The sequence below is a fragment of the Abramis brama genome (genome assembly GCF_963993115.1).
Source record: "Abramis brama genome assembly, chromosome: 16".
NCBI classification, from domain to species: Eukaryota; Metazoa; Chordata; class Actinopteri; order Cypriniformes; family Leuciscidae; genus Abramis; species Abramis brama.
Genome location: NC_139978.1, coordinates 10380325 through 10405596, shown reverse-complemented (window position 1 = coordinate 10405596; position 25272 = coordinate 10380325). Strand labels below are relative to the sequence as shown.

The following is a 25272-nucleotide window of genomic DNA, read 5'->3' as shown; positions in this document are numbered from 1 at the left end:
TTTTTCTGTTTCTTTTTTTACTTTTTTGATTCTTGATAACATGTTGTATGTTATAGTTCTTCGAATAAAAAAAAGAAAGAAAAAGAAAAAAGACTTCACTTTTCTCCGTTGAATCCAATGGGGTCGCTGTGTCCATTTCTTTTACTGTCTATGTAAATTACAGGCAAAATCCGCCGTAAAAAAAACCAAGAAGAAGAAGAAGAAGAACTACAGGCAAAGAGCCTTCTATACTCTTTGCTACAGGTGGCAGTAATGCAAATCTTTGGATGCCAACAGCCAGCCATAAAACACCGAAGAAGAAGAAGAAGGTAATGCGCCGAATGGTGTTCAATCTGTCATAAAATTCAATCGGAAAAAGAAGATAAATACAATGTTGAAGATTAGCTGATGGGCTGTCAGTTCATTAAGTGAAAATATGTTTATTCGGCGTACTGAAAACGCCTGAAAAACGCGCTCTTGCGGCGCCTCCTTCGCAAAGCAGCGTTAAGTTTTGTTGTTGTTGTTAACATTGGAGGCTCGACTTTAAATCTGCTCTGCTGATGCTGAAACATCAAGACGGATGAAGTATACTTATATTTCTGTGAAAAATACTTCTGTCATATACAGTAGAATATATACAGCGTGCACAAGATATATTAAGTACAGGGTGTCTCTTTGTGCGCTACAGACCTCATTTATTTAAACTTTTCTTTGCAAACTGTGTATGTGTATTTTCATAGCATGTTTTAATTTGTTTCAGCCTATTTTATTCTTTCCTTGAATTGTTGTTATAATTATTTCTATTTTGTTATCACAGTAGCTGACTTGATATGTCCTGATTGTGTAAGGATCAAAGCTACATAATGTCCCAGCATGCTCTGCTCTCTGTGGGTTGTAAGGCGTGGCGGTCACTCACATGTCCACAGTCAGAGCTTCGGCTGGATTTCACTCTGGGATGTGGTCAGACCTTCAGGTAAACTATATTCTACTGTTTCATTGCTCTCTTCAAAAGAAACATTTCTTTTAAAGGGGTCATATAATGTGATTTTTGTACAAGCTAATATGATTCTTTAGGGTCTAAATTAAAAGTTTGTAATCTACTTTAATTAAAAATTCTCATTAGTATTGTAAGAGAACACTCATTTTACCTGGTCAAAAGCAGCTCTGTTTTCAGCACGCCGTTTCAGTGCATGTGTGTAAATGATAATGAGCTTTGCTCACCCCGCCCCTCTGTTCTGTGCGTACACAGTTTAAAATAATAATACAAAAACCATAACGCGTTGTTCATTATAAACGTGGGATTATGAATAATATTGAGAAAGTCGTACATAGAAAACATGCCATAAAGTACCCTGAGTGTAAAAATAGCCACATTCATCGTGAAGCGTGCAAGCTATTTGCAAAGATTAATATAAAGATTAATATAAAGGTCAATAAAACGTTACACTCACTTGTTCTTCTGGAGGTTCAGCAGGAACACGAATAGTTGGTACTGATCCTTTTTTCTGGAGCAACTTCTTAGCAAAAACAGCTTTATACTGACCCTCGTTTGTAAAGCAGTCTCGAGTCTGGTGAAATGATTCGCGCAAACATGACAGCATTGACGTTGATCGTGGGGAATATTCCCTTCGAAAACAAACTCAGCCACTGCGTCTTCAGCTGTACGGATTTAGAAACATCATCAATATGACTGCTGTGTTCGTTATTACACCCAAGAACAGAACACCACAATCGCTTTGACGCCATTCTACTCAGCACTCCAGCTATCAACAATGAACGCGCGTCGGCGCGTGCTATGATTGACAGCTCGCTCACGAGGGCGGGTCTGTGTTTGAAACGCTGCTGTCAATCACCCATCGTGGGAGGGGCGTCGATATTGTGACGTCACAATATCGAACAGCTTGATTTGAGACAGGAGGAAACATATAAGAAGATTTAAAAAAAAAAACACTGGATGGATTTTTATCATTTTATGATGGTTGTGTACAGGCACTGCCAACACACATTTCAGTACAACCAACTTGTAAAAGTGCATGTACCATTATATGACCCCTTTAAAAGGGTCACATTCTATGCTTTTGTAGCATTTTATTTACTCCCTGCAGTCCATTTATAATGTTAGTCATTGTTTCTCATACCTAAGCCAATCTTATTTTTTTTCTATTTCACACCGTCCCTCACCCTAAGCATGCTGTTTTTATACTGTACCTTTAAAGGTCCCGTATTATGCCCCTTTTCACAAGATGTAAAATAAGTCTCTGATGTCCCCAGAGTGTGTATGTGAAGTTTCAGCTCAAAATACCCAACAGATCATTTTTTACAGCATGTTTAAATTGTCATTTTTTGGGGCTCAGAAAAACGCGCTGTTTTAGTGTGTGCCCTTTAAATGCAAATAAGCTGCTGCTGGACGACCCAGGGGGCGGAGCTTCATGAGCTTGCGCTCAGTCTGAGGAAAATTTCATCTCACGGAATGATGATAATATCAGAAACTCTCAGTAACGGTGTTCATTTCGAGTCGGACAATAATGCCTACAGAGTCGTGCTGTATAGAGATGAAACGGGTATAGTTTAGTAGTTTAATTACGGTTATTATAACGTATTTGTCATCTGATTGTATGTATCCATTATTTATTAATAGCCTACAAGTCTGCTGTCTGAATGATGATCAAACATATACTGATGAGTTTAATAAAGTTTATTGTACATCACACAAAAGATGAAGCGTCAGTTTTACTTCAGAAATTCACCGTAAGAGCTGAGTAAACACAGTAAGTTATAAGAAGTGCGCAAGTACGAATTTCGGTAGAGTTGAGGGAGCATTCCTGTGGGCGGAGGTTAGTAAAAAAACGGTTCTAGTGACGTCATTAAAGAAGGAAGTAGAGGGATGTAGTCCAAACGGGCCGTTCGATGTAGGCGACTTCTGTTAAATAAATTATCTCGCTTGGCATTGAACTTTGAGCTTTATAATTTTACAGATATTATTTATGCTCTAACAGCAACATTACACACTAACTAAAGTTTGAAACATGGGATCACGAAGAACGGGACCTTTAAGATGTCTGTGTAAATTGTGTTTTGACTGGCCTACCAAGACACGTGAAATAATTAACAACATTTCCACCAAGCTGCTAAATACTGAGTAGGTACTGATATGTAAATATGGGCTGTATTTAAAAATACAGTAAGCAGCATACCATATATAGCACCCTGTAAGTAAAGTAATATTTCATTCTGTACAATGCCTTAAAATTAATAAAAGTTTCTTTAAGCGTATGAATGTCTGTGTTCAATTGTTCATGATTGTCTATCTTTTTAGATGGCGTGAGACTGCAGATGGTCACTGGACAGGAGTAATGCGGGGAAAAGTGTGGACGCTTACTCAAACAGAGGATACATTATGGTACTATGTTTACAATCATCAAAAAAATCCAGGAACAGAAAACAGACAGAAACAAAAAGTGGAAGAGGAGGAGCAGTTATTGGGGAAGAGGTCAAAAAGAATGATTGACATGAAGCAGGAAGAGGTGGGAATGTGCACAGTTATGTCAGAACCTGACATCAAAGAGGAGGAACTTCTGAGGGACTATTTCCAGTTAGGTGTAAAATTAGGGGATCTCTACAGGGACTGGAGCACCGCAGATCCACACTTTAAGCATACAGCTAACATCTTTACAGGTACATATCTAATTACGGTAACGGAATAGTTCACCCAGAAATGAAAATTGTTATAATTTTCTCATGTCATATGATTTCCTCTTCAACACAAATGCAGTTATGCAGAATTTCCGTGAGGCTCTTTTCCATATACTGAAAGAATCAGTGGCGTAGTGCAAATCTGCGAGGTCCCCCTGCAAACACATGTCCGATCCCAACCCCCCCATATGAACTACACTTATACCATCAGCATGTGAGTTCTATGTAGTCCTGTGAGCAGAGCAGGGAGTGGATCAGTGAACGGCTATTACCACAAACAAGTCCAGAGAAATTTCATTTCGGCACGTTATTTGAGTGGACTTTGCTTTTACGGTGATCGTGAGTGCATGAGTGGAGCGTTTGGGCCGTGAGCGACAGAAGAGAGCGCAGTGCACACACGGAACGAAATACTGAGCAGTTGCTTCGAAGCTGTGCATCTTTGGAAGCGGAGCCGCTTGCAAAGTTATAAAACATGCTGTACACTGAGAGGAGGGGCGGGACGCCATATTTACGGCCTTTTTTCTCTTTTGGCCAAAAAGCAAAATTGCCATTTTTGGCCGATAATTTTCAGTGGCTGATATTTCGGTGAATCCCTAGTATTTACCTTTTATGGACATTTTTACCTTTTTTAAATCCATTTTTTAAACCTAATTATATGCATGTATCATCTTTTGTGTCAATTTCATAAATTTAATCAAATTTAATTATAAGACAAGACACAATAGGGCTGTTACCAATCAAATTAAATAAGTACCAACAAAATCCATCTTGGGCAACGGAGAGGAGAAACAGAAGTGGCATTTAGATGCATTTACACTGACTGTTCAATGCAGCTCAGAGGTGACAAATTAATAACCTACAGCTACAAATGCATAAATAATGTTTTGATGTTTTAAACATAATTTATATTTGAAATGATTTAAAACATGAAAAGATACTTCAAATGTGAAATTAAAACCGCCAGTACTAGCCAATGTGGCAGCAAGTCACCGTTAATGAGTGAGTCATTGAGATTCAAACGATTCATTCAAACGGCTGATAATTCAGGAAGCATTTTACTTAATCCATTTTAGTAAGTGATTCAATGGTAAAGCTTTACAATAAGGTTCATTAGTTAACTACTTTAGTTAACATGAACTAATAATGAACAATACTTCTACAGCATTTATTTATCTTTGTTAATGTTCATTTCTACATTAACTAATACATTCTTAAAATCAAAAGTTGTATTAGTTAATGCACTGTGAACTAACATGAACAAACAATGAACAGCTGAATTTTTTGTTAAAGATTAATAAATACAGTAACAAATGTATTGCTCATGGTTAGTTCATGTTAGTTAATTAACTGTTAACTAATAAACCTTATTGTAAAGTGTTACCAATTCAACTGATTCATTCAAAAGCTGATTCATTCAGTAAGGAAACACAGGCGTGTGTTGCTCAGAGATGCAATTACAGTGCTGTGGCTTTGTTTTGAGCTATTTTGGTTGGCGAAATAGAGCAAAAACAGGCAATATGGTGTCTAAAATGTAAGTCACTTAATATTAACTTCTTGTTTATTAAACTTATTAAACTAAAGTTTATTCAATATCACATTTGTTATCATGCTGATATCTGGAGAAAAACTGCACTCTTCATGTGATATTTATTAACTATATTAAATTATATAAATTAGACTAAATCACGCAGTGAAAGCGTGCACTCAAAACGCACACACGCACTAGTCTAATCTACTAGACTACATCACGTAGACTGTGTGCAGTCTCTCTGTGTGTGAGTGTGTGTGTGAGGGATATACTCGATAATGTCAGATTGCACATTGTTAAAACAACCATTACGATATTATCGCAGACGATATATATTGCATACCCCTAATAAAGAGTGATACGAACAGTAACAATGGTGTCAGTTTTACCTTATCAAATCGACCCTGAGTCCTCATCCTTTGGAGTGTGTGCAAAGTAAATTTGCTTTTTCCCCCAAAAAAAGTTAATAAAGAGATTGTAAAACTTATCCATATGAATTTAGCGGTTTAGTCCAAATTTTCTGAAGAGACCCTCTTTATATAATGAACAGATAATTTAGACTTTTATTCACATTTAAACTTTGATCAGCGAACATAAACAAAAGCTCAACCGAACCTGCTTGACACGTGAGAACAAAGTAACCTCATTGGTTCTTGCAGAAGCTCAAACGTGCTGCGTAACACATGAGAATGAACCTCATTGGTTCTTGCACGTGAAGCGAATATGCTTGCTTCCATTTACCACGACTGATGTGTGAGTTGATGAATGTTTATATGTGAATAAAAGCCTAAATTCAATCTGTTCATCATTTAAAGCAATCGAGTCTCTTCAGAAAATTTGGACTAAAATCTCTTTATAAACTTTTTGAAGCGTCAAAGTAGAAGTTGCTAGCTCTCCGAAGATGAATGAAAGTCTTACGGGTTTGGAACGATATGAAGGTGAGTAATTAATGACAGAATTTTCATTTTTGGGTGAACTATCCCTTTAAGGCAAGTAGTGAATGTTTTATGAGCAGTAGGATAACTAAATTCATCTGCACAGTCACGCAGAGCCGAAGCACAAACAAAATGCATGCAGTTTTGTTTTTAACCGTTAGAAGGGAAAAAGTTACATAGTGTACCTTTAAGATGTAAAAATAATTCATGGACTAGTTTTATACTTTTATGGTGCATTGCCAGACACTTTGAAACCAGTTGGTTATTGTATGTTTTCAAACAACTTGAGGGTAACAATCACAGTATTTTCTTCTCCTTGCAAGGTGTACACATGTGTAATGTTTCAGTTTAAAGATGATTTACACATATCATATTTGTATCTATTAACATCTGTATCTATTCTAACAACTATTTTTAACATTGATAATATTAAGAAATGTTTCTTGAGCACTAAATATAAGTATATTAGAATGATTTCTTAAAGATCATGTGACACTGAAAACGGAAGTAATGGCTGCTGAAAATTCAGCACAGGAAAAACAATCGCATTTTACAATATATTCAAATTAAAAATAGTTATCTTAAATTGTAATATTTCACAATATTACTATTTTTACTGTATTTTTTGATCAAATAAACTGAGCCTTTGTCAGCATAAGAGATTTATTTCAGAAACAAAAAAAAATCTAAAACTTTTGACTGATAGTTTAAGTAGCCTAATAAAAGCTGATTTATTTTACAGGAAGCAGGTTGCTTGTTGAAATCACATGACCAGCCTAATACTAGTCATTTTTTTGACGAAACAAACTTTGTGTCTGTAGATCCACGACGACTGACATATTAGCAAGTGCAACATAAACTAAAATCTACTGAGTGCTGTCTTTTGAACAGTGGTTCTTAATTTAAAAAAATCCTTTTTAATATGTGTGTGGATGTGTCTGTCTTTTTGAATATCTCAGGAGTGCGTTTGTTACGTCAAGATCCCGTGGAGTGTCTTTTCTCATTCATCTGTAGCTCTAATAATCACATTTCACGGATTCAGGGCATGGTTGACAGACTGTGTCAGACACTCGGGACTCTCCTCTGCAAGATTGATGATGTGGCCTATCATGACTTCCCCCCTCTGCAAGATCTTACAGGTAGAACTAAATTTTTTTTGTATAATATGACTTGTGTTTGTTTGCTTGGTTTTGAATTGAATGGTTTTGAATTTTTGCCATGAAAATAGCCTTAGATGCTGATATGGCATTAAATAAAACTATCTATCTTACATGTCAAATCAATTCAAGTCACCTTCATTTATATAGCGCTTTTAACAATATGTATTGTTTCAAAGCAGCTTTACAGAGATAATAGGACATTACCGTAAGGCTTTACAACAGCTCTAGGATAAAGTTATTGTCCAGCTAAAGTTAGTTTTGATTGATTGATTGATTCACTTCCATTGCAAAAATCATTAGTTATTAAACTTAGGGACCGCTAACACAACACTGTTCTAACAGGAAAATCTTTAACACGCTCTGGCCGCCCATCCGCACAAAACCTGGTGCCGGGTGTTTCACTCCCTGAAATAGGTTCGAAGGTGCAAACGATTATCCATTATCTCTGCGCAAACCTCAAAAACGCAAACCCGTGAAAACGCAGACGTCGCATCGCATTACGTGTTCAGTCCAAAGGTATGCGCGTTTGAATATATATGTGCGCAGGCGTGTAGTTCTTCTTTACAAATCAACCCTCAATAAACTACTTGTCTGGCCTTAAAAATGTATAATACAGAATTTTTTTCTCACGTCTGCGTAGCCACACGAACCGGAATTATCCCGACAACATTTTATCTGTACTGAGGTAAAGGGAAGGGAAGCAGGCGCAGGTCCTTCATCAGATTTGGATCCGGCGGACTGCGGTAAACCTCGGATAAACAGAGAGACTAATATTAGCGTAGACGCCATCCTTCTTATGATGTAGCAAGTACATCAGGATTTATGGGGAGTGTTCCCGGTTCCGGCTGACCTAAACTATGCAGCCTAACATTGAATTATAGAAGTCTATAATGTGTTATGTGTGTGCTAGGTCAGAGAGATGTGTTTTTAGTCTAGATTTGAACTGACAGAGTGTGTCTGCTTCCTGGACAATATTAGGAAGATTGTTCCAAATTTTTGGTGCTAAATAGGAAAAGGATCTACCCCTAGCAGTCGATTTTGATATTCTAGGTATTGTCAACTGGCCGGAATTTTGAGATCGCAATAGACGTGAAGGACTATAATGCGTTAAGAGCTCGCTCAAGTACTGGGGAGCTAAACAATTTAGTGCTTTGTAAGTGATCAGCAATATTTAAAAATTTATATGATGTTTAATAGGGAGCCAAATGCAGTGTTGACAGAACCGGGCTAATATGGTCATACTCCCTGGTTTTGGTAAGAAATCTAGCTGCTGCATTTATATGCTTACAGGTAGCTATACTAGCACTCTACTGTTATGCAATGTTTTGTTTTTTTCACACAATCATTTTGTCAGTGATCAAAACAATTATGGCTGTTACTAATAAACTCAAATCAATATGAAATGCAAAAGTAGCTTTAAATAATTTACAATATAAACACTCTTAAAAATTATTCACTGGTCTCTAAGTTTTCTGTTTTAAGTAGTTTTTTATAATCACTGTTTTAAGTTGTTGGGGTGCTTTCTTCATATTTGTATTTATTTCATATTATCTACATGTGACAGTCGTCAATGTGTTTTCCCTATTCCGTACTGGGCATGGCGCTGTTGAGCGTATATCCGGGGAACCAGGTGGGAAGTTATTTAAGGAAGTGTGATTGCGTTTCTCTCTCTCTCTCTCTCGCGCGCTCTCTAGCCTTTGTTGTCAGGCGCGGGTCATTTCGGTCATGGCCACGCTAGCGGAAGGTTGTTCCCCAAAATCTCGCAATACATGGCCCCGGTCATCCTCTCCTTAATACAGTGCAGTCGTCCTGTCCCATGTGCAGAAAAACACCCCCAAAGCATGATGCTACCACCCCCATGCTTCACAGTAGGGATGGTGTTCTTGGGATGGTACTCATCATTCTTCTTCCTCCAAACACGTTTAGTGGAATTATGACCAAAAAGTTCTATTTTGGTCTCATCTGACCACATGACTTTCTCCCATGACTCCTCTGGATCATCCAAATGGTCATTGGCAAACTTAAGACGGGCCTTGACATGTGCTGGTTTAAGCAGGGGAACCTTCCGTGCCATGCATGATTTCAAACCATGACGTCTTAGTGTATTACCAACAGTAACCTTGGAAACGGTGGTCCCAGCTCTTTTCAGATCATTGACCAGCTCCTCCCGTGTAGTTCTGGGCTGATTTCTCACCTTTCTTAGGATCATTGAGACCCCACGAGGTGAGATCTTGCATGGAGCCCCAGTCCGAGGGAGATTGACAGTCATGTTTAGCTTCTTCCATTTTCTAATGATTGCTCCAACAGTGGACCTTTTTTCACCAAGCTGCTTGGCAATTTCCCCGTAGCCCTTTCCAGCCTTGTGGAGGTGTACAATTTTGTCTCTAGTGTCTTTGGACAGCTCTTTGGTCTTGGCCATGTTAGTAGTTGGATTCTTACTGATTGTATGGGGTGGACAGGTGTCTTTATGCAGCTAACGACCTCAAACAGGTGCATCTAATTTAGGATAATAAATGGAGTGGAGGTGGACATTTTAAAGGCAGACTAACAGGTCTTTGAGGGTCAGAATTCTAGCTGATAGACAGGTGTTCAAATACTTATTTGCAGCTGTAACATACAAATAAATAGTTAAAAAATCATACATTGTGACTTCTGGAATTTTTTTACGTCACCTACGATGACAATTTCAGACCCCTCCATGATTTCCAAGTGGGAGAACTTGCAAAATAGCAGGGTGTTCAAATACTTATTTTCCTCACTGTATGTGTAGTGTTTCTAATGAGGGATTAATTAAATAATTGTGGTGGTTTTTACCCCTGGCGCCCGAACCCGATCCTTTAAGGCCAAATACCGTCACAGAAGTGGCGCCCGAACAGGGACCCTCAGATGTTGTGTGTTTATTGGCCTATTGTGATTATTTGTGTAATTATGGAACCCTGTTCTCCTCTTATACTGTAAATTTTACTGGATCTGGAGATGATAGTAGACTGGGGCCATTTCATGATAGCCCTTCCACTCCTCGGGATGTGGAGCGGTCTTTATTAGACGATGACACAGGTTTAGAACAACCATTTCTTGGTGTCCCTCTGATTGGTTCAGGGAACCAAGCAGATGATTTAACTATATTTTCTCAAGCAATTGATTCACTGAAAAGTGTATTTGTGGACATTGTAGCCTGGCAGAAAAAATGGTTTGAGGAAAATGCCAAACTTTGTGCTAGAGACATTCCTAAAGAGACATTAACACTAGTTGAAAAGGCGCAAACTGATTTTTTGGAGGTTCTTAATGACCGTATGAAGAATTTTACCAATCAAACATTTGATGCCATTAAGTGGAATGCAAAACAGTCATGTACCGAGTTTAAGGAATTGGTTGATGATGCTAATAATTCATTACTTTCTTCTTTTAAAACAGCTATCAAAGAACATAGTGTAGGTGGAAAGGAGTTGCAAGATGAAGTACGCAGTCTGAAGCAGCAAGTGTTTACTATGCAAACTTCTCTTGATGCCCTTATGTGTAAACGCCCGCAAAGTGACAGTAAGATTGAACGGGAGGATGTTGCCCCTACTCTCTCTCAGGTATGTTTAGGTTCAACTGTACCATGTAATATTGGCGATTTGGTCAGTCAGGTTTCTGCTCCATCTAATTTGACCTGTGGTCGTGTCTTGCCTATTAAGATGATATTTCCATCCTTTGGGGGGGTGCATGATGAGAACGATCCACTAGTTTACTTGGAAAGATGTAAAGATTTCTTAGCTCTTAGACCAATGTCAAATAGTGAAATTCTTGCAACAATGCGTAGTGTTCTGCATGCTTCTGCCCGTAATTGGTGGGAGACAGTGAGATTTAAAGTTGACACTTGGGAAAGTTTTCAGCAAGCTTTTTTAGCTGTCTTTTTGCCAGAAGACTATCAAGACGTGTTGGAGGATCAAGTACGAAATCGGTTACAAGGAGTAAATGAAAGTGTTCGTGATTTTACTTTCTCATTTCAAGCTTTAACCCTCTGAGGTCGGCAAACGCGCGGGCGCGTTTTGCTGGATTTTCTCCACATTGTAGCACTATAAACTTAAATTACTCCGTCATTTATGGCCATACAGAAAAAAGAAATATAAAAAAAGAATCTGTGATATTTCTACTTTTGTATGTGTCCACTTACAATCAAATCAAAACATTGTGCTTTTGTAAAATAAAGAAAATAAACAGGGTGTGCGTTCTGCCTCTCCGTCGCGGTGAACTTTTTTTTCTTGAGCTATAAACTGAAACAAAACTCAGCGAATACTTGTCACACATTTATGAGCCATATACCTTTATAAACATTTAAGTGTGTACTTTTAAATGATCGGATTCAAAACGAAAACAAATATTCTCTGTTTAAGTAATTTGTATAAAACCAACAAGATGTCCAGCTTCTCAAACGCTTGCTCATTATATTTAATTTGAACACGCCCACTCGCGCAAAAGAGATTCACATGCAAATCTCCAAATGGAACGCGAACTCGCTCATTACCTCAACAACAAAACACCAAAACACTTCACTTCACTTTTCGTCGAGTTTGAAAGACGCGCTTGAGCTTACATTGGATTTACATCAGAAGAAGAAGAACGCGATTTGAAGACAAGAAAGATGTAAGGTAAGAAATTCTTACATATTAGTTTGTTATTGTTGCATAAATGTCACATTGCAGTTGAACTGTTGCTAGATATATGGGGAATATTATAATATTTAGACCCGTGTTTACTGTTACTGTGTTTGTGGATATCTGCTCAAACGTAGATATGTATATGGTAACCATAATGTTTTATATTTGAGCGCGATCGCGTTTGAATGTATCATATTTTGGATCGCGATCGCGTTTGAATGTATCATATTTTGCAGCGCGATCGTGTTTGAATGTATCATATTTTGGATCGCGATCGCATTTGAAAAGCAAAACGCACCAAACGGCTTCATGTTTTTACTATCATCTCATTTCATATCATCATAACGAATGGAAACATTTGAAGTAACATGATAATCAATATATTTTTCTCTACCTTAGTTGTTACTGAAATCTTTTGGAAGATTTATACTGCTATAGGTTATTGTTATTATTATTTTATCCAGTACTGCGCATAGCTTATGCCTACAAGGCACAACAAACCTGGTGTTCATTATATTATATATTGTTGGAAACATTTGTGTGTGTGTGTGTGTGTGTGTGTGTATTCTGTGAATTTTAAAAAGCAATTTTAACCAGAAAAATCTAATATTTATTTCCAAAATCGTGCAGGCCTTTCTCTTGATATCAGTATGTTCACTTTTTTTTTCAGGGCCCAGATGCCACTGAGTCCTGCTGACTTCAATATTCACATGAGTCTCTGTACATGAACATGGTAAAGTGAAAATCAAACACCTTGGAAATGAAAGGTATGTACAGTGTTTTTAGGAATGGCACAAAGGTCTTTGTCTTTGGATCATTGTTTTCAATAAGTGCTTTTTTGGCATTTGTTGTGTATCTTTGGATTATGTTGTGTTGTAAATAAATCCAAACAATTTAAAAGCCATTCTTTTTTAAATCTCCTCATTTACAGTATTGTGCAAGGTTGCTCAGAATGACAGGGCCTGATAGCTCCTAATAGGGCCGTTAGGGGAGGGTCTTTGTCTTTCTCAGGTGTGAAAAGCTTACATATTAATGACCTCCGCATAGAGCTTTCTCACACAAAACCTGTCGTAAAAATTTTAAATCAATATATTGTCTTATCTGAATGAGCAGTCAGGGTGATTTTCACATAGTTTTAGAGCAAATGTGACCCCGCCTGTGAAACCCTGGCTAAAGTCGCAGAATCGAATTATGAGTTAACGAGCGTCAAAGTAGTCATAGCCATAAAAATGACAAAAATAGTCCATGTGTGTTTATTGCTGTAAATGATAGATTATACCAATGGTTTTGAGATGCAATACTTACATTTTCTTTTATAACATGATAAATACTGAAATTAATGATTTTATTGACACTACGTTATACTTTTGCGCAAAAAAAAAACGGACGTGGCACTTCCTAAACATTGATTTCAATCGTCTCTGGGTTTATTTCGCGCAACAACACTGCTGAGTCGTATATCATTCGGTTCAGGAACTTATTTTCTGTGTCTTTTCTATTAGAAAGAGTAAAAACAGACTTTAATATCAATCCGCGAGCGCCGGTAATCAGGTCAACACAATGAAAAAAAAAGAGAGAGATGTCAGCCGCGTTTAGATGTCTGTGGTGATTTTTTTCTTGCCATCGCCATATTTTAAGAACTGCTTATTTGTTTTGTAGCTTAGTATTCTGCCAATAATATTAAACTTATTTTAAGGACATTTTTGGCCTACTACGTGTTATTTGCTGGATGGTAGCCTAACGTTAATGCGTTGTTTTGACATCTGACATGGCCATGGCTTCGCCGGCGACACCGAAGTATGAGCAGGAAGGGAAAATAGCTGCTTGCTTAAACAGCTTGCTTGATATTAATCTCGGTGGAATTGCCCCAAATTATGATTTAACCGGTTTTATTGCGGATTATTTTCTGGAGGATGATAGTGATGATGAACAGGACACATTCTTTGACGAAACTGACGAGGAATTTGACGGTAAGTTTTTGTTATTATTTTAACCCTAATATGTAAATGTATACTGTCAGTGTCCAGCCAATGTAATGCTAACACATATCTGTGATGCAAAAATAGTGGATTTAAATGTTTATTACATTTGTTGATGGGGATTGAATCAGTTTAAATTCATTAAGTTTATGGCATGATGTTTATTTGTCTCATTACACTCTGAATTGAAGTCTGCTTACCACCTATAGGCTGTTTATTCCTATATGTCCTCCCCTCAATTAATCAGATCCAGTCTGACTAAACTGAAAAAATATTTTCTGATATTTTCATATAAAATGCTTCATTATCCATTTTAAATGTGGAATTAAACCCACTTCCCACTCTTGCATGTTACACAATCATGTTTTTAGGTAACTTGCTTTGAATTGAAAAAAATGATCTTTGCTTTTTCAGGCAGTGACCAACATGATGAGGAGGACAAGCCAGTTTTGGTGATTGAACCCCAAGCTATTTGTCTGGCGAACATGAAGAGGGAACACCAGCAAGAAGAATTTGCTTCGAAAGCTGGAAGTCCAGATGTGAAACTGCAAATCAGTTTCTCTTGCAACTGCAAGTATTTCAATGGGGAAAAGTGTTCTTTATTTTTCAACAAGGAGAGTTGCTGTCACTCAGGATTTTATTTTGCATCTAGACAATTTTAGAATGTGTACAAAGTTTGAGACTGACCTGTTAAAGGCATAGTTCACCCAAAAATGATTTACTCATACTCATACTCACCCTCATGTTATTCCAATCCTGTATAAGTTTCTTGCTTCTGTTAATAATAAGACATTTTAAAGAATGTTGGTAACCAGACAGTTGGCAGCACCTATGGAAGTCAATGGGTGCCGTCAACTGTCTGGTTACAAACATTCTTTAAAATATCTTATTTTGTGTTCAGCAGAAGAAAGAAACTCATACAGGTTTGGAACAACATCAGGGTGTGTAAATGATGACAGAATTGTAGTTTTTGGGTAAACTATCCCTTGAAATTGTATTTTTTTTTTTTTTTTTTACTCCAGATTTACTCAGTTACACCGTGGGCCAGTAAGAGAATGATAATTTCAGAGAATGAGAAATGTTATGTTATTTAATTTATATATTATTGACATTTCACTGATATTACATTTTACTAATAAAGTTATACAAATAATTCCACTGAATTGACATGGTAATTGTTGCTACGATCAAGCTCCTGTGGTACCCCCATTTGTTTCAATGTGTTTATGCTTTTAGCTTTTAGGACATGCACATCATAATAAATAGACGTGTTTTACAAAACTTTAAGAATTTTTCCACTGATGTGTCATATATCACTAAAAAGGGGGGAATCTCAGCTTTAATGTGTTATAAGGCACATATGCAGGATAACTATGGATCAAATGTGTTGCAGTTTTAACAAATAACTTATTTTTTCTGAAAAATATGATTTTCTGAGCCCGAATTTTAGCAAATCTTTGACATGGCCTTACTCAGTCAATTTTAAAGATAACAAGGTTATATTTTCACAGAATGTTCTTTACATTGTGTAGGATGATTTTATGTAGAAAACATTGAATCACAAAAAAATGACTTTAGCTGGGTTTTCACAGGCAGGGTCACAAATATTCTAGGCTACGTCATACAATTTTCAAAAGTCTTGTGAAGAAATAATCAGTATGGGTTTCATGGCCTTATTTCAGTGAGAATTCAAACCACGCAAATGTCATTATCTCAAAACTACAAACTTTTACATACATGCTGCTGATATATTATTGTAGCAGAGTTTGTGCTGAATACAGTGTAATTAGACTTTAGCCATGAAAATGTCACAAGTAACAGAAATAACCAGAAATGTCAGAGCATGTCAGAACACCTCCAGGGCCCAGAAAACAGCTCAGACCTCAGAGGGTTAAGCGTTGGAAAAAGGAAGCTACTGAGGATGAGGTTTTAAAAGCTCTTTTAAAAACTATGAACCCTTGTTTTGCTAGTCAGCTTCGGGGTCGTGTACAGACTGTTGAGGAACTAGTGAGGCTGGGAACTCAAATAGAAAGGGAATTATGATCATCGGAGAAAGTATAATCAGCTCCAGTTGTCCAAGAGCACTACGTTTGACCAGAATTCAGACAGAATTAGCAGACAGGACAAGAGAGTTGGCCCTGTAGCTCTTAAACAGTTAGTTGTTCCTTTAACTGTGAGGAACTGCACTGGGAAAGCGCTTGTAGATACAGGGGCCACCTACACATTATTGCATTTTGATTTATGGAATAAGATGAAAGGACCTAAGGAGCAACTTGATGTATGGCGTGAAGGACCACTTTATCTGGCTAATGGTGATGCTACAGTTCCTCTTGGACAGAAAATGCTTGATTTTTAATTGCATGATTTGCATTTTCAGGTTCCTACAGTAGTCCTTCCAGCTCAGAAACTTGTCTATTCAATGGTGCTGGGGTTAGATTTTATAGCGTTGACGGGTTTGCAGCTTAATATTAAAGATCAGTTGTACAGTTTTTCAGGGGACCTGGAAAATCGTGTTTTCCCCTTTCAGCCTCCAATTACTTCGGGAGATTCTTGGAGGTCTTGTAAACCACCTGTGGATTGTAAACCTACTGCTTCTCTTTATTCCTCTGTTCCTCCTGTCCAGCTTGAGTGGTCAGGGAGTGAGTATATGGAGAACTATGTGCAGGAAAAAACTGTTACAGATCTTGTTGAGCTAGTGCAAAGCAAAGTCAATGAGAGTAATTTACCAGACAAAGAATCTCATGTTCTTTTTACGCTTTTGTATGATCATCCTGAAGTATTGTACTCCTTCTCTTGGTAGAACTCATCAGGTTCAGCATAAGATCGCTGTCCGTACAGATGTGGTTGTGGCGCAAAAGCCCTATAGGTTACCAGTACATAAAAAGGAAATAGTTAAGGATCAAATTGATGATATGCTTTCACAAGACATTATTCAGCCATCTCATTCTCCTTGGGCATCTCCTATTGTACTGGTTCCTAAAAAAGATGGAGGTCAGTGGTTTTGTGTCGATTATCGACGATTAAATGCTGTGAGTGAAAGTGATGCATTCCCTCTCCCTACTGTGGGGGAAATCCTGGAGTCACTTGCTGGAGCCAAGGTGTTCAGTACTCTGGATCTTAACAGCTGGTACTGGCAAGTGGTAATGGACCCAGACAGTATGGCTAAGACTGCCTTTGTGTCCCCTTTTGGGTTGTATGAATTCAAGGTTTTACCTTTTGGTTTGAAGAATGCCCCAGCCACATTTCAACGGCTCATGAATAGGGTGTTGGCTGAATGTTTAGGACAGTGTTGTTTGGTTTATCTAGATGACATAGTCATTTATTCATCAAATTTCAGTCAGCATATACAAGATCTCCAGAGGGTTTTGGGGTGTTTATAAAAGGCAGGATTAACTCTGAAACTTCAGAAATGTAATTTCTGTTTAACAGAAATTAAGTTTCTTGGCCATGTGGTGACCACCGAAGGGGTGAAAGCAGATCCTGTTAAAACAGAGGCGATCCAGAACTTCCCTGTACCAAAAAATCTAAAAGAACTTCAGCGGTTCTTGGGGATGAGTGGATGGTATCATAGGTATGTCCCTAATTTTTCAGCTATTGCCGAACCCTTAAACGCCTTGAAACGAAAAGGAGTCCGTTTCCAGTGGTCAGCTGACTGTCAGGCTGCTTTTGAGAATTTAAAAATGCACCTTTCTTCTTCGCCAATACTGGGACACCCTAACCATGCTTGCACATTCATACTTTATACAGATGCTAGTTCAACAGGTTTGGGTGCTGTTCTTGGTCAACGACCATCTACATTTGGTACGACTGAAGAAAGACTAGCATATGCAAGCCGTACACTTACTGGTGCAGAAAGGAATTATTCCACCACAGAGAGGGAGTGTTTGGCTGTAGTTTGGGTGGTCGAGAGGTGGCGGCATTATTTGGAGGGCAAGTCTTTTATTGTTGTGACTGATCATGCGTCTCTCCTTTGGGTGTTTAACACTACCAAGGAAAACTCTCGCCTGATTCGTTGGGCTTTGAAATTGCAAGAGTTTGAATTTACTCTTGAGTACCGCAAAGGAAAACTTAACAGTGCTCCTGATGCTTTGTCCCGTATCAGTAACCCTGACTCTACTCCAATAGTCGCTGCTTATGCTAAGCAAACCCCAGATAGTCTGGTCTTGCAGTTTCCTCTCACTGACGAGGATATCTGGACAGCACAGCAGCAAGATGTAGAGGTCCAAAGAGTATATCAGAGTATAGTTGATAATGTGCAGAGTCCTGATGAGTCTGGTTCTGGATTTGTTATCTTAGAGGACAAGGTTTATCGGAAGGTGACTCATCCTGCCAAGGGAACCTATTTTCAAGTGTATGTCCCACAGATCCTTCGCCAGACTATGTTGGAAGCATATCATTCCAACCCGTTAAGCGGGCATTTTGGTCGTTATAAGACACAAAAAAGGTTAATGGAAGTTGCTTTTTGGCCAAATATGTGGGGGGATGTTTCAAAGTTTGTTAAAAATTGTGTCAGTTGTCAACAATGTAAGCCTGAGTGTCGTAAACCAGCGGGCCTGTTACAGCAGACTGAAGCACATGAACCTTGGGAATTGCTCGGCGTGGATCTTATGGGACTGTTGCCTCGTAGTACGCAAGGTAACAACCAGCTAATGGTGGTAGTAGATTATTATAGCCATTGGGTGGAGTTGTTTCCACTTTGAAAAGCTACTGCTGTGACAATTGCACAGACGCTAAGGAAGGAAATTTTGACACGGTGGGGTGTTCCGAAATTTTTGTTGTCGGACAGAGGTCCTCAATTTACCTCTGAGATTTTGCAGGAGTTGTGTAGCAGGTGGGGGGTGGTGCAAAAATTGACAACAGCATACCATCCCCAAACCAACTTCACAGAACGTGTGAATCGGACCGTTAAGGGGATGATATCATCTTACGTGTTTGGTGAGCATAATCATTGGGATCATTATTTGTCAGAGTTGAGGTATGCTATCAATTCTGCTGTTCAGGAGAGTAGTGGGTACTCCCCTGCAGAATTACTCTTGCAAAGAAGGTTGAAAGGACCTTTTGAACGTGTTTTAGAACAACACCAGACTAGTCTCAGGGTTCTTAAAGATTTGCAGGAGATCGTAGAAAAGAACTTGTCTCGAGCTAAGGAGAAACAGAAACGTTTTTATGATGCCGGTCATAGGAATGTGACTTACTCCAGGAGAGATAGGGTTTGGATGAAAGCACATCCCCTTTCCAAGGCCTCCAAACAATTTGCAGCCAAGTTTGCAGCAAAATGGATTGGGCCTTATCGAATTGTAGAAAAATTAGGTCCAGTAAATTATCGGGTTATGCGTGAGGACAATGGAGAGGACTTGCATACAGTTCATGTGTGCAATTTGAAGCCTGCCTTTCCCGCTGCTGCAGAGTTTGATCTTAAGGAAAGGGAGGAAGTCTTGAAAGTTTTTACTGAGGAGTCAGATGATGAGGATTTTCTAGGGTTTTAATACTGATAAAATTATGTCCTGGATTAATTGGCACTCTGTATTGCAAGGCCAAGTGATTTACAAATGACTGAAATCTAAATGTTGAAGGCAGGAACTAGTGCTTTATGCTGTTGTTATTGCAGGGTTTCATGTATTGACATTACCCTGATGATGAGCATATATATATATATTTAATGTTTCAGAATATTAGGGAATCTTTCTCCATGGGGGGAAGAATGTGACAGTCGTCAATGTGTTTTCCCTATTCCGTACTGGGGATGGCGCTGTTGAGCGTATATCCGGGGAACCAGGTGGGAAGTTATTTAAGGAAGTGTGATTGCGTTTCTCTCTCTCTCTCTCTCGCGCGCTGTCTAGCCTTTGTTGTCAGGCGTGGGTCATTTCGGTCATGGCCACGCTAGCGGATGGCTTGTGAGTATTGTTGTTGTAGCCCGCGTGGCATCGATTGTGTTAATGCTGCGGTCTTTTCCTGTTTTTAATGCTTACGATTCAAATTTTGAGGAATATGTTTCCCACATTAAAATTCGTAAATCATTTGGAAGTTGTTTAGAGCGATTCGGTGTTTTGCGGGTAAATGGAGCGTTTGAGAGAGAGCTTGTTCCAATCCAGTATGTTGTGGTTTACACGCTAATTCAGGGCATTATAGGTAGTATGTTTTGAGGAGGTTTTGGTGTAGGGAGGGTTTTCTTTTGGGGTTTATTTTGGCGCTCGAGTTGCCGAATTATTTTTATAAAAATTGTGTTTGATGTAACAAATTGCATTTCAGGCCCAGTAGTTTTATGAGTGACATGGTAAGCAAACGTTTTTTTCCTTATGGCCGTTTTCCTCTTATGCGGCTGCTGTGTTGTATTTTGATGCATTTATTGTTGTGAGGTAATTAAAAGGTAAATGCTTTTTGCATTGCAGTTAATTACATGAATTATTTGATTTATTTGACATTCATTGATTGTTGTGAGGTAATTAAAAGGTAAATGCTTCTTGCATTGCAGTTAATTACATGAATTATTTGATTGATTTGACATTTATTTATTGTTGTGAGGTAATTAAAAGGTAAATGTTCCTGGGCCTGAAATTAATAGGTGTTTTGTTTAATTAGTTTTTTTTTTCCTTCGTTTATTTCTCTTTTGAATTGAACGTCTTGATGTACTGAGTGGTAATATGACTGGAATGGAATTTGAATAGAAAACTTCTTTTCCCTTAATTTTCTTGTGGTTCCTTGGTCTGTTATTTCAGAATTGATTGTCAACCCTTATGTGTAGTGTTTCTAATGAGGGATTAATTAAATAATTGTGGTGGTTTTTACCCCTGGCGCCCGAACCCAATCCTTTAAGGCCAAATACCGTCACATACATAACACCACTCGCCTCTTACTGTGCGTTCACACCGGACGCGAATAGCGCGTCAAATTCGCGCCTGCGAAAAAATCGAGTTTTATGTTTTTATTTGCTTTATTGTGCATTTTAGTCATATTACAAAATAATTTATACGCAGAAGTTCAGATTTTTCAACTCGGGCGGCAGACGCGAATTCGCGTCAAACGCGTGAATGCACAAATAGCACTAATAAAATCATTCGCGTGTAACGCGCTTAACGCGCCAGACGCTCAATTCGCGTGAACTTGACGCGCGAATGAGGCGAATTCACGTCTACCGCGCCGCGCTAAATGCCTCATTCGCGCGTAACGCGTCTTTGCATTGACTTAACATTGAAATCACTCGCGCCTGACGCGCTATTCGCGTCCGGTGTGAACGCACCATTAGACATCAAATACAGTTATATTTGCAGTGAAACTTCACAATGGTGTCTGCAGAGGAGCTAATGGACTCCTATTTCATACCTTTTGAGCTACCACCAAATTCTACCATACAACAATTGAAGTGTCTTATATGGATTCAATTTATAAATAAATTATACTTAGCCGTTTACTCTTACTAAATCGCACAGAACAGAATGAAGCAGCCGACAAAATGGAATTAAGTCCTTAATTGAGCTAATTTAACCCATTAAACATATTTAATTAATTTCAACCAAACTCATCATCCATGACGACTCTGATACTTTTACATGTAGCTATACAATAAAATAAAACAATAAAACACTTTTGTTTTTATTTTTATATTGTCTTTGAGCATACAATAGGATATAATGAAATATTTGAAATATTAGTTAACAGACAAAAGAAAAAGAAAAAAAGCACGTGGGGGCCTGCATTTTAAATATCTGCAGTAATTTTAGTTAGTGACATTTTCTGACCCTGGTACATACCAAATAATTAACCCTTGTGTTATGTTGGAATTCTGTGCACTCCCCTTATGGTCCGGGTCAAATTGACCCGCATTGGATTCAATACAATTCCTCAAAAATCACACTATGAAAAACAACAAAGATTCAGGTACAAACTGTAAACTTTTAATATCAACATTTGTCAAATATTCCAAACAATATATATCTGATGATATGATTTAATGAAAATGTTTTTTAACCATTTTTTAAAACTGTTTTGCTTTGACAAAATTTGAATATACATTATATTTATATATATTTGAATATACTTTTTTTTTTTTTTTTTTTTGCTTAGAACATCATAACTGAACAATTAATCAATTAATCTGAGCTAATTTTTCCTGCAGTCTATGTCGAAGTCTCAAGATATTTCAGATATCTTGAATATATAAATGAGAGCTTATTTTACTATCTGCGTCTGTCAAAGATTTTCATTTGTAATTTGCAATTAACTCTGAACACCATGATGTAGCTTTTTCAAGTGTGTTTGGTTTGGGTTAGAGCACTTTTAGATACACTTACACTTTAGAACTGGAGTTGATGCCCAGTTGATACATAAAATAAATGTTTTTATGTTGTGTCTGTACAGTTGCTTTTGAATAGCCTATGGGGGTCAAATTGACCTGCGAACATCACAAACGTAATAGTAATTTTGTTTGTATATGTCAAAAAAAACAAACACCAGCATGTTGAAACTTTGCATGCATGTTCATGAAGATAAATGCAAAAAAGTCACAAAATATCAAGAAAAAAAAAAAGATTTAATATTATTTCAGGTAGCTTGAAAAAATAAATGATAGGTAATTTTTACCATCTGTGGCCGACAAAATATTTTTCTGTATTGAAATAAGTGTGGAAAACCTAATTTTTTAGCTTCATAAGGTAGTAAAAAAAATAAAATAACAAAGTATAACCAAGACATGTTATTATTTTGGGTCCGTACAGTTGCCTTAGAGCGTTAAAATATGCGGGTCAAATTGACCCGCGAACATCACGAAAGGAACAGTAATTTTGTTTGTATATGTCAAAAAACACCAGCATGTTGAAACTTTGCATGCATGTTCATGATGATAAATGAGAAAAAGTCACAATATATCAAGAAAAAAAACATAGGTTAACCAGTATTTCCAGCAACTATAAAATCTAAACGGGTCAAATTGACCCGCAACATAACACAAGGGTTAATAGAATAGACATGAAATGTTGATTTGAGTTTAATGGTTAGTTCACATACAAATTCACCCTAGGCTTTTGTTAAGGAAAATTATGTCCCTTCATTAAAAGTACATTCACCCAAAACTTCAAAAAGTTAATAAAATGCAAGAAAACGTAATCCATATGAATTGGGAAAGTTTGATCACTTTATATGATTTAGGATTTTGTTCACAATATAAAACATTGATCAAAGCACATACTGTAGATAGCACATCAAATATGATAAATAGAAACTCAAACGTGCTTGCTTGATGCACAAGGTTTATCTCATGTGTAATGCAAGCACATTTGAGCTTCCGCAAGAACCAATGAGGTTTGTTCTCGCACATCGAGCATGTACCGTTGAGTATCCTTTTACCATATGTGCTCTGTGTATCTATGTTGATTTAATGTTTATATATGAATAAAAAGCTCAATTAAATCTGTTCAAGAACTTGGGTGAACTATCCCTTCAAATAATTCTATTTTTTGAGAAGAAAGATCATAGACTTATATGAGATGTGAAAATAGCACATATATGTAAGAAATGGGTTGCATGTGACAAGTTATTTATATAGTTTAGCATTCTTATGCAAAACTATTTGGCTGCCGAATGCCAATATTAACCATCACAATCATATATTCCAGACAGAATAATAAGAGTAAATATGTTTAAAGACCAAAATCATTGACACACCACAATGCAAAATTAAACAAGCACTGAAAAGGATAATGCTTAATATTTGAATGTTTGTTTGTATATTTGTGACAGACCCTAGTGTGGAGATGCGTTTGCGAGACTTGGGTTTTGGCTACCGTGCTCGTTTCCTGCAGCAGAGCTCACAAATCATTGTGAACTCTCATGGCCCTGACTGGCTCCAGTCGCTCCGCAGCGCCCCCTACCTGCAGGCCAGAGATGCACTGAGAACTCTTCCTGGAGTTGGTCTCAAAGTAATTATTTGTTAAGCCTGCATTTTTGCATAAAAATAGTCTTTGAATAGCAGTACATGAATGCATACACTTTTACCCTCGCAATTGCAACGCAAGTACACGTTGCATTCTCAGCTTTGCTCAAAGGCATGTGATACCATGAAGTTCCATCTTCTATGGAGGATTTTCTCTTCCAGGTCAATCACTATCATGGCAGTCTAAAGCTGAAGTTAAAGTTAGGTAAATTGTCAGTGCTTAAAGCTACTTGATTAATATTAATATATTCAAACTTTTGATTAACTCCATTGTTATCAAGTACAGTATGTACAATGGGACACATGCTTGCAATACAATGCAACACATTTGCATAGGGTATGCTTCTAGCATATGCTCCTTTATTACCTCTACTGGCATAGTTCCCTTTACATGAGGGCTTTTATTTTATTTCAGCCGAACCGTCCTGATCGTTCTAGCTGTTAAACGCATAGATTTATCATATCTGTAAACATCTGTGTTACATCTGAAATATATGTTTGCTTGGGATCAGGTGGCTGACTGTGTATGTCTGATGTCACTGGACAAGTTTGAGGCTCTTCCTGTGGACACACATGTGTGGCAGATCGCCAAACGTGACTACAACTTTGCTGCCGGTAACAGCCAGAAGACCTTGACTGATAGAGTCTACAAAGAGATTGGTTAGTACCTATAATATACTCGGCCTGGCAACCACACAACAGTCAATTTGTGCCTGTTTTAAACTGACAAACTCGTGTTGTCTCAAAAAAAGTAGTAGTAAAAATCTACTTTAAAAGTAAAGTAAATGAGGTGTATTTTTGATTCTCTTTTTCTAGGTGACTTCTTTAGAAAACTCTGGGGTCCCTATGCTGGCTGGGCGCAGTCTGTGAGTAATACTGTACAACTTTCATTGGATAATAATATTTATATATTTTTTTCACATTGATGACCTCTTTATTGTTTCTTTTTGTGTCTCAGGTACTTTTTTGTGCTGATCTAAAGAAGTTTCAGAAGCTGAGAGAAGAGGTTCCTGTAATGAAAGATGAGAAAACTGAGCTGAAGAACAAGATGAAAAAGAGAAGATATGACGGATATAAAGAACAGAAAAGAGAAAAAGGCAATAAGCATCAGAGGTCATAAGATCAAATGAAAACATTTATCAATTATCAACTCAGTCTGTGTGTGTGTGTGTGTGTGTGTGTGTGTGTGTTTTTTTTGTTGTTTTTTAAGTGGGGATAGGATGCATCTTTTGAAAATCTACTATATATCTTTTTTTTGATTATTGTTTTTATATGTTGTTTTTTTCCCCCTCAGTTTTTAAAAATAATAAAATTCTGAATTTGCCTTAATTTTTCTATTTTGTTGAAGCAATAGCCTCATGGGCAGAGCTCCAATATGTCTCGCAATAGCCTTACCGGCTTGGTCCTTTCTTGATCATGTGCCCAAGTCTTCT

The 25272-nt window shown here is 37.6% G+C and overlaps 1 protein-coding gene across 3 annotated transcripts; it reads left to right on the top strand.

Annotated features, from left to right (window-relative positions):
* The first annotated feature begins 208 nt into the window (after nucleotides 1-208).
* Nucleotides 209-25168, top strand: ogg1 (8-oxoguanine DNA glycosylase). 3 transcript variants are annotated; one of them, XM_084138539.1, is made up of 8 exons: nucleotides 209-308; nucleotides 797-952; nucleotides 3296-3654; nucleotides 7095-7274; nucleotides 23647-23825; nucleotides 24352-24499; nucleotides 24656-24705; nucleotides 24798-25168. In XM_084138539.1, the coding sequence occupies exons 2-8, from the start codon at nucleotides 843-845 to the stop codon at nucleotides 24957-24959; spliced, it is 1188 nt and encodes a 395-aa protein (XP_083994665.1). In that variant the 5' UTR covers nucleotides 209-308; nucleotides 797-842; the 3' UTR covers nucleotides 24960-25168. The 3 variants fall into 3 exon arrangements, with proteins under 3 accessions (XP_083994665.1, XP_083994666.1, XP_083994667.1); XM_084138540.1 differs by having other exon boundaries at nucleotides 299-564; XM_084138541.1 differs by having other exon boundaries at nucleotides 301-701.
* The last annotated feature ends 104 nt before the right edge of the window (nucleotides 25169-25272 follow it).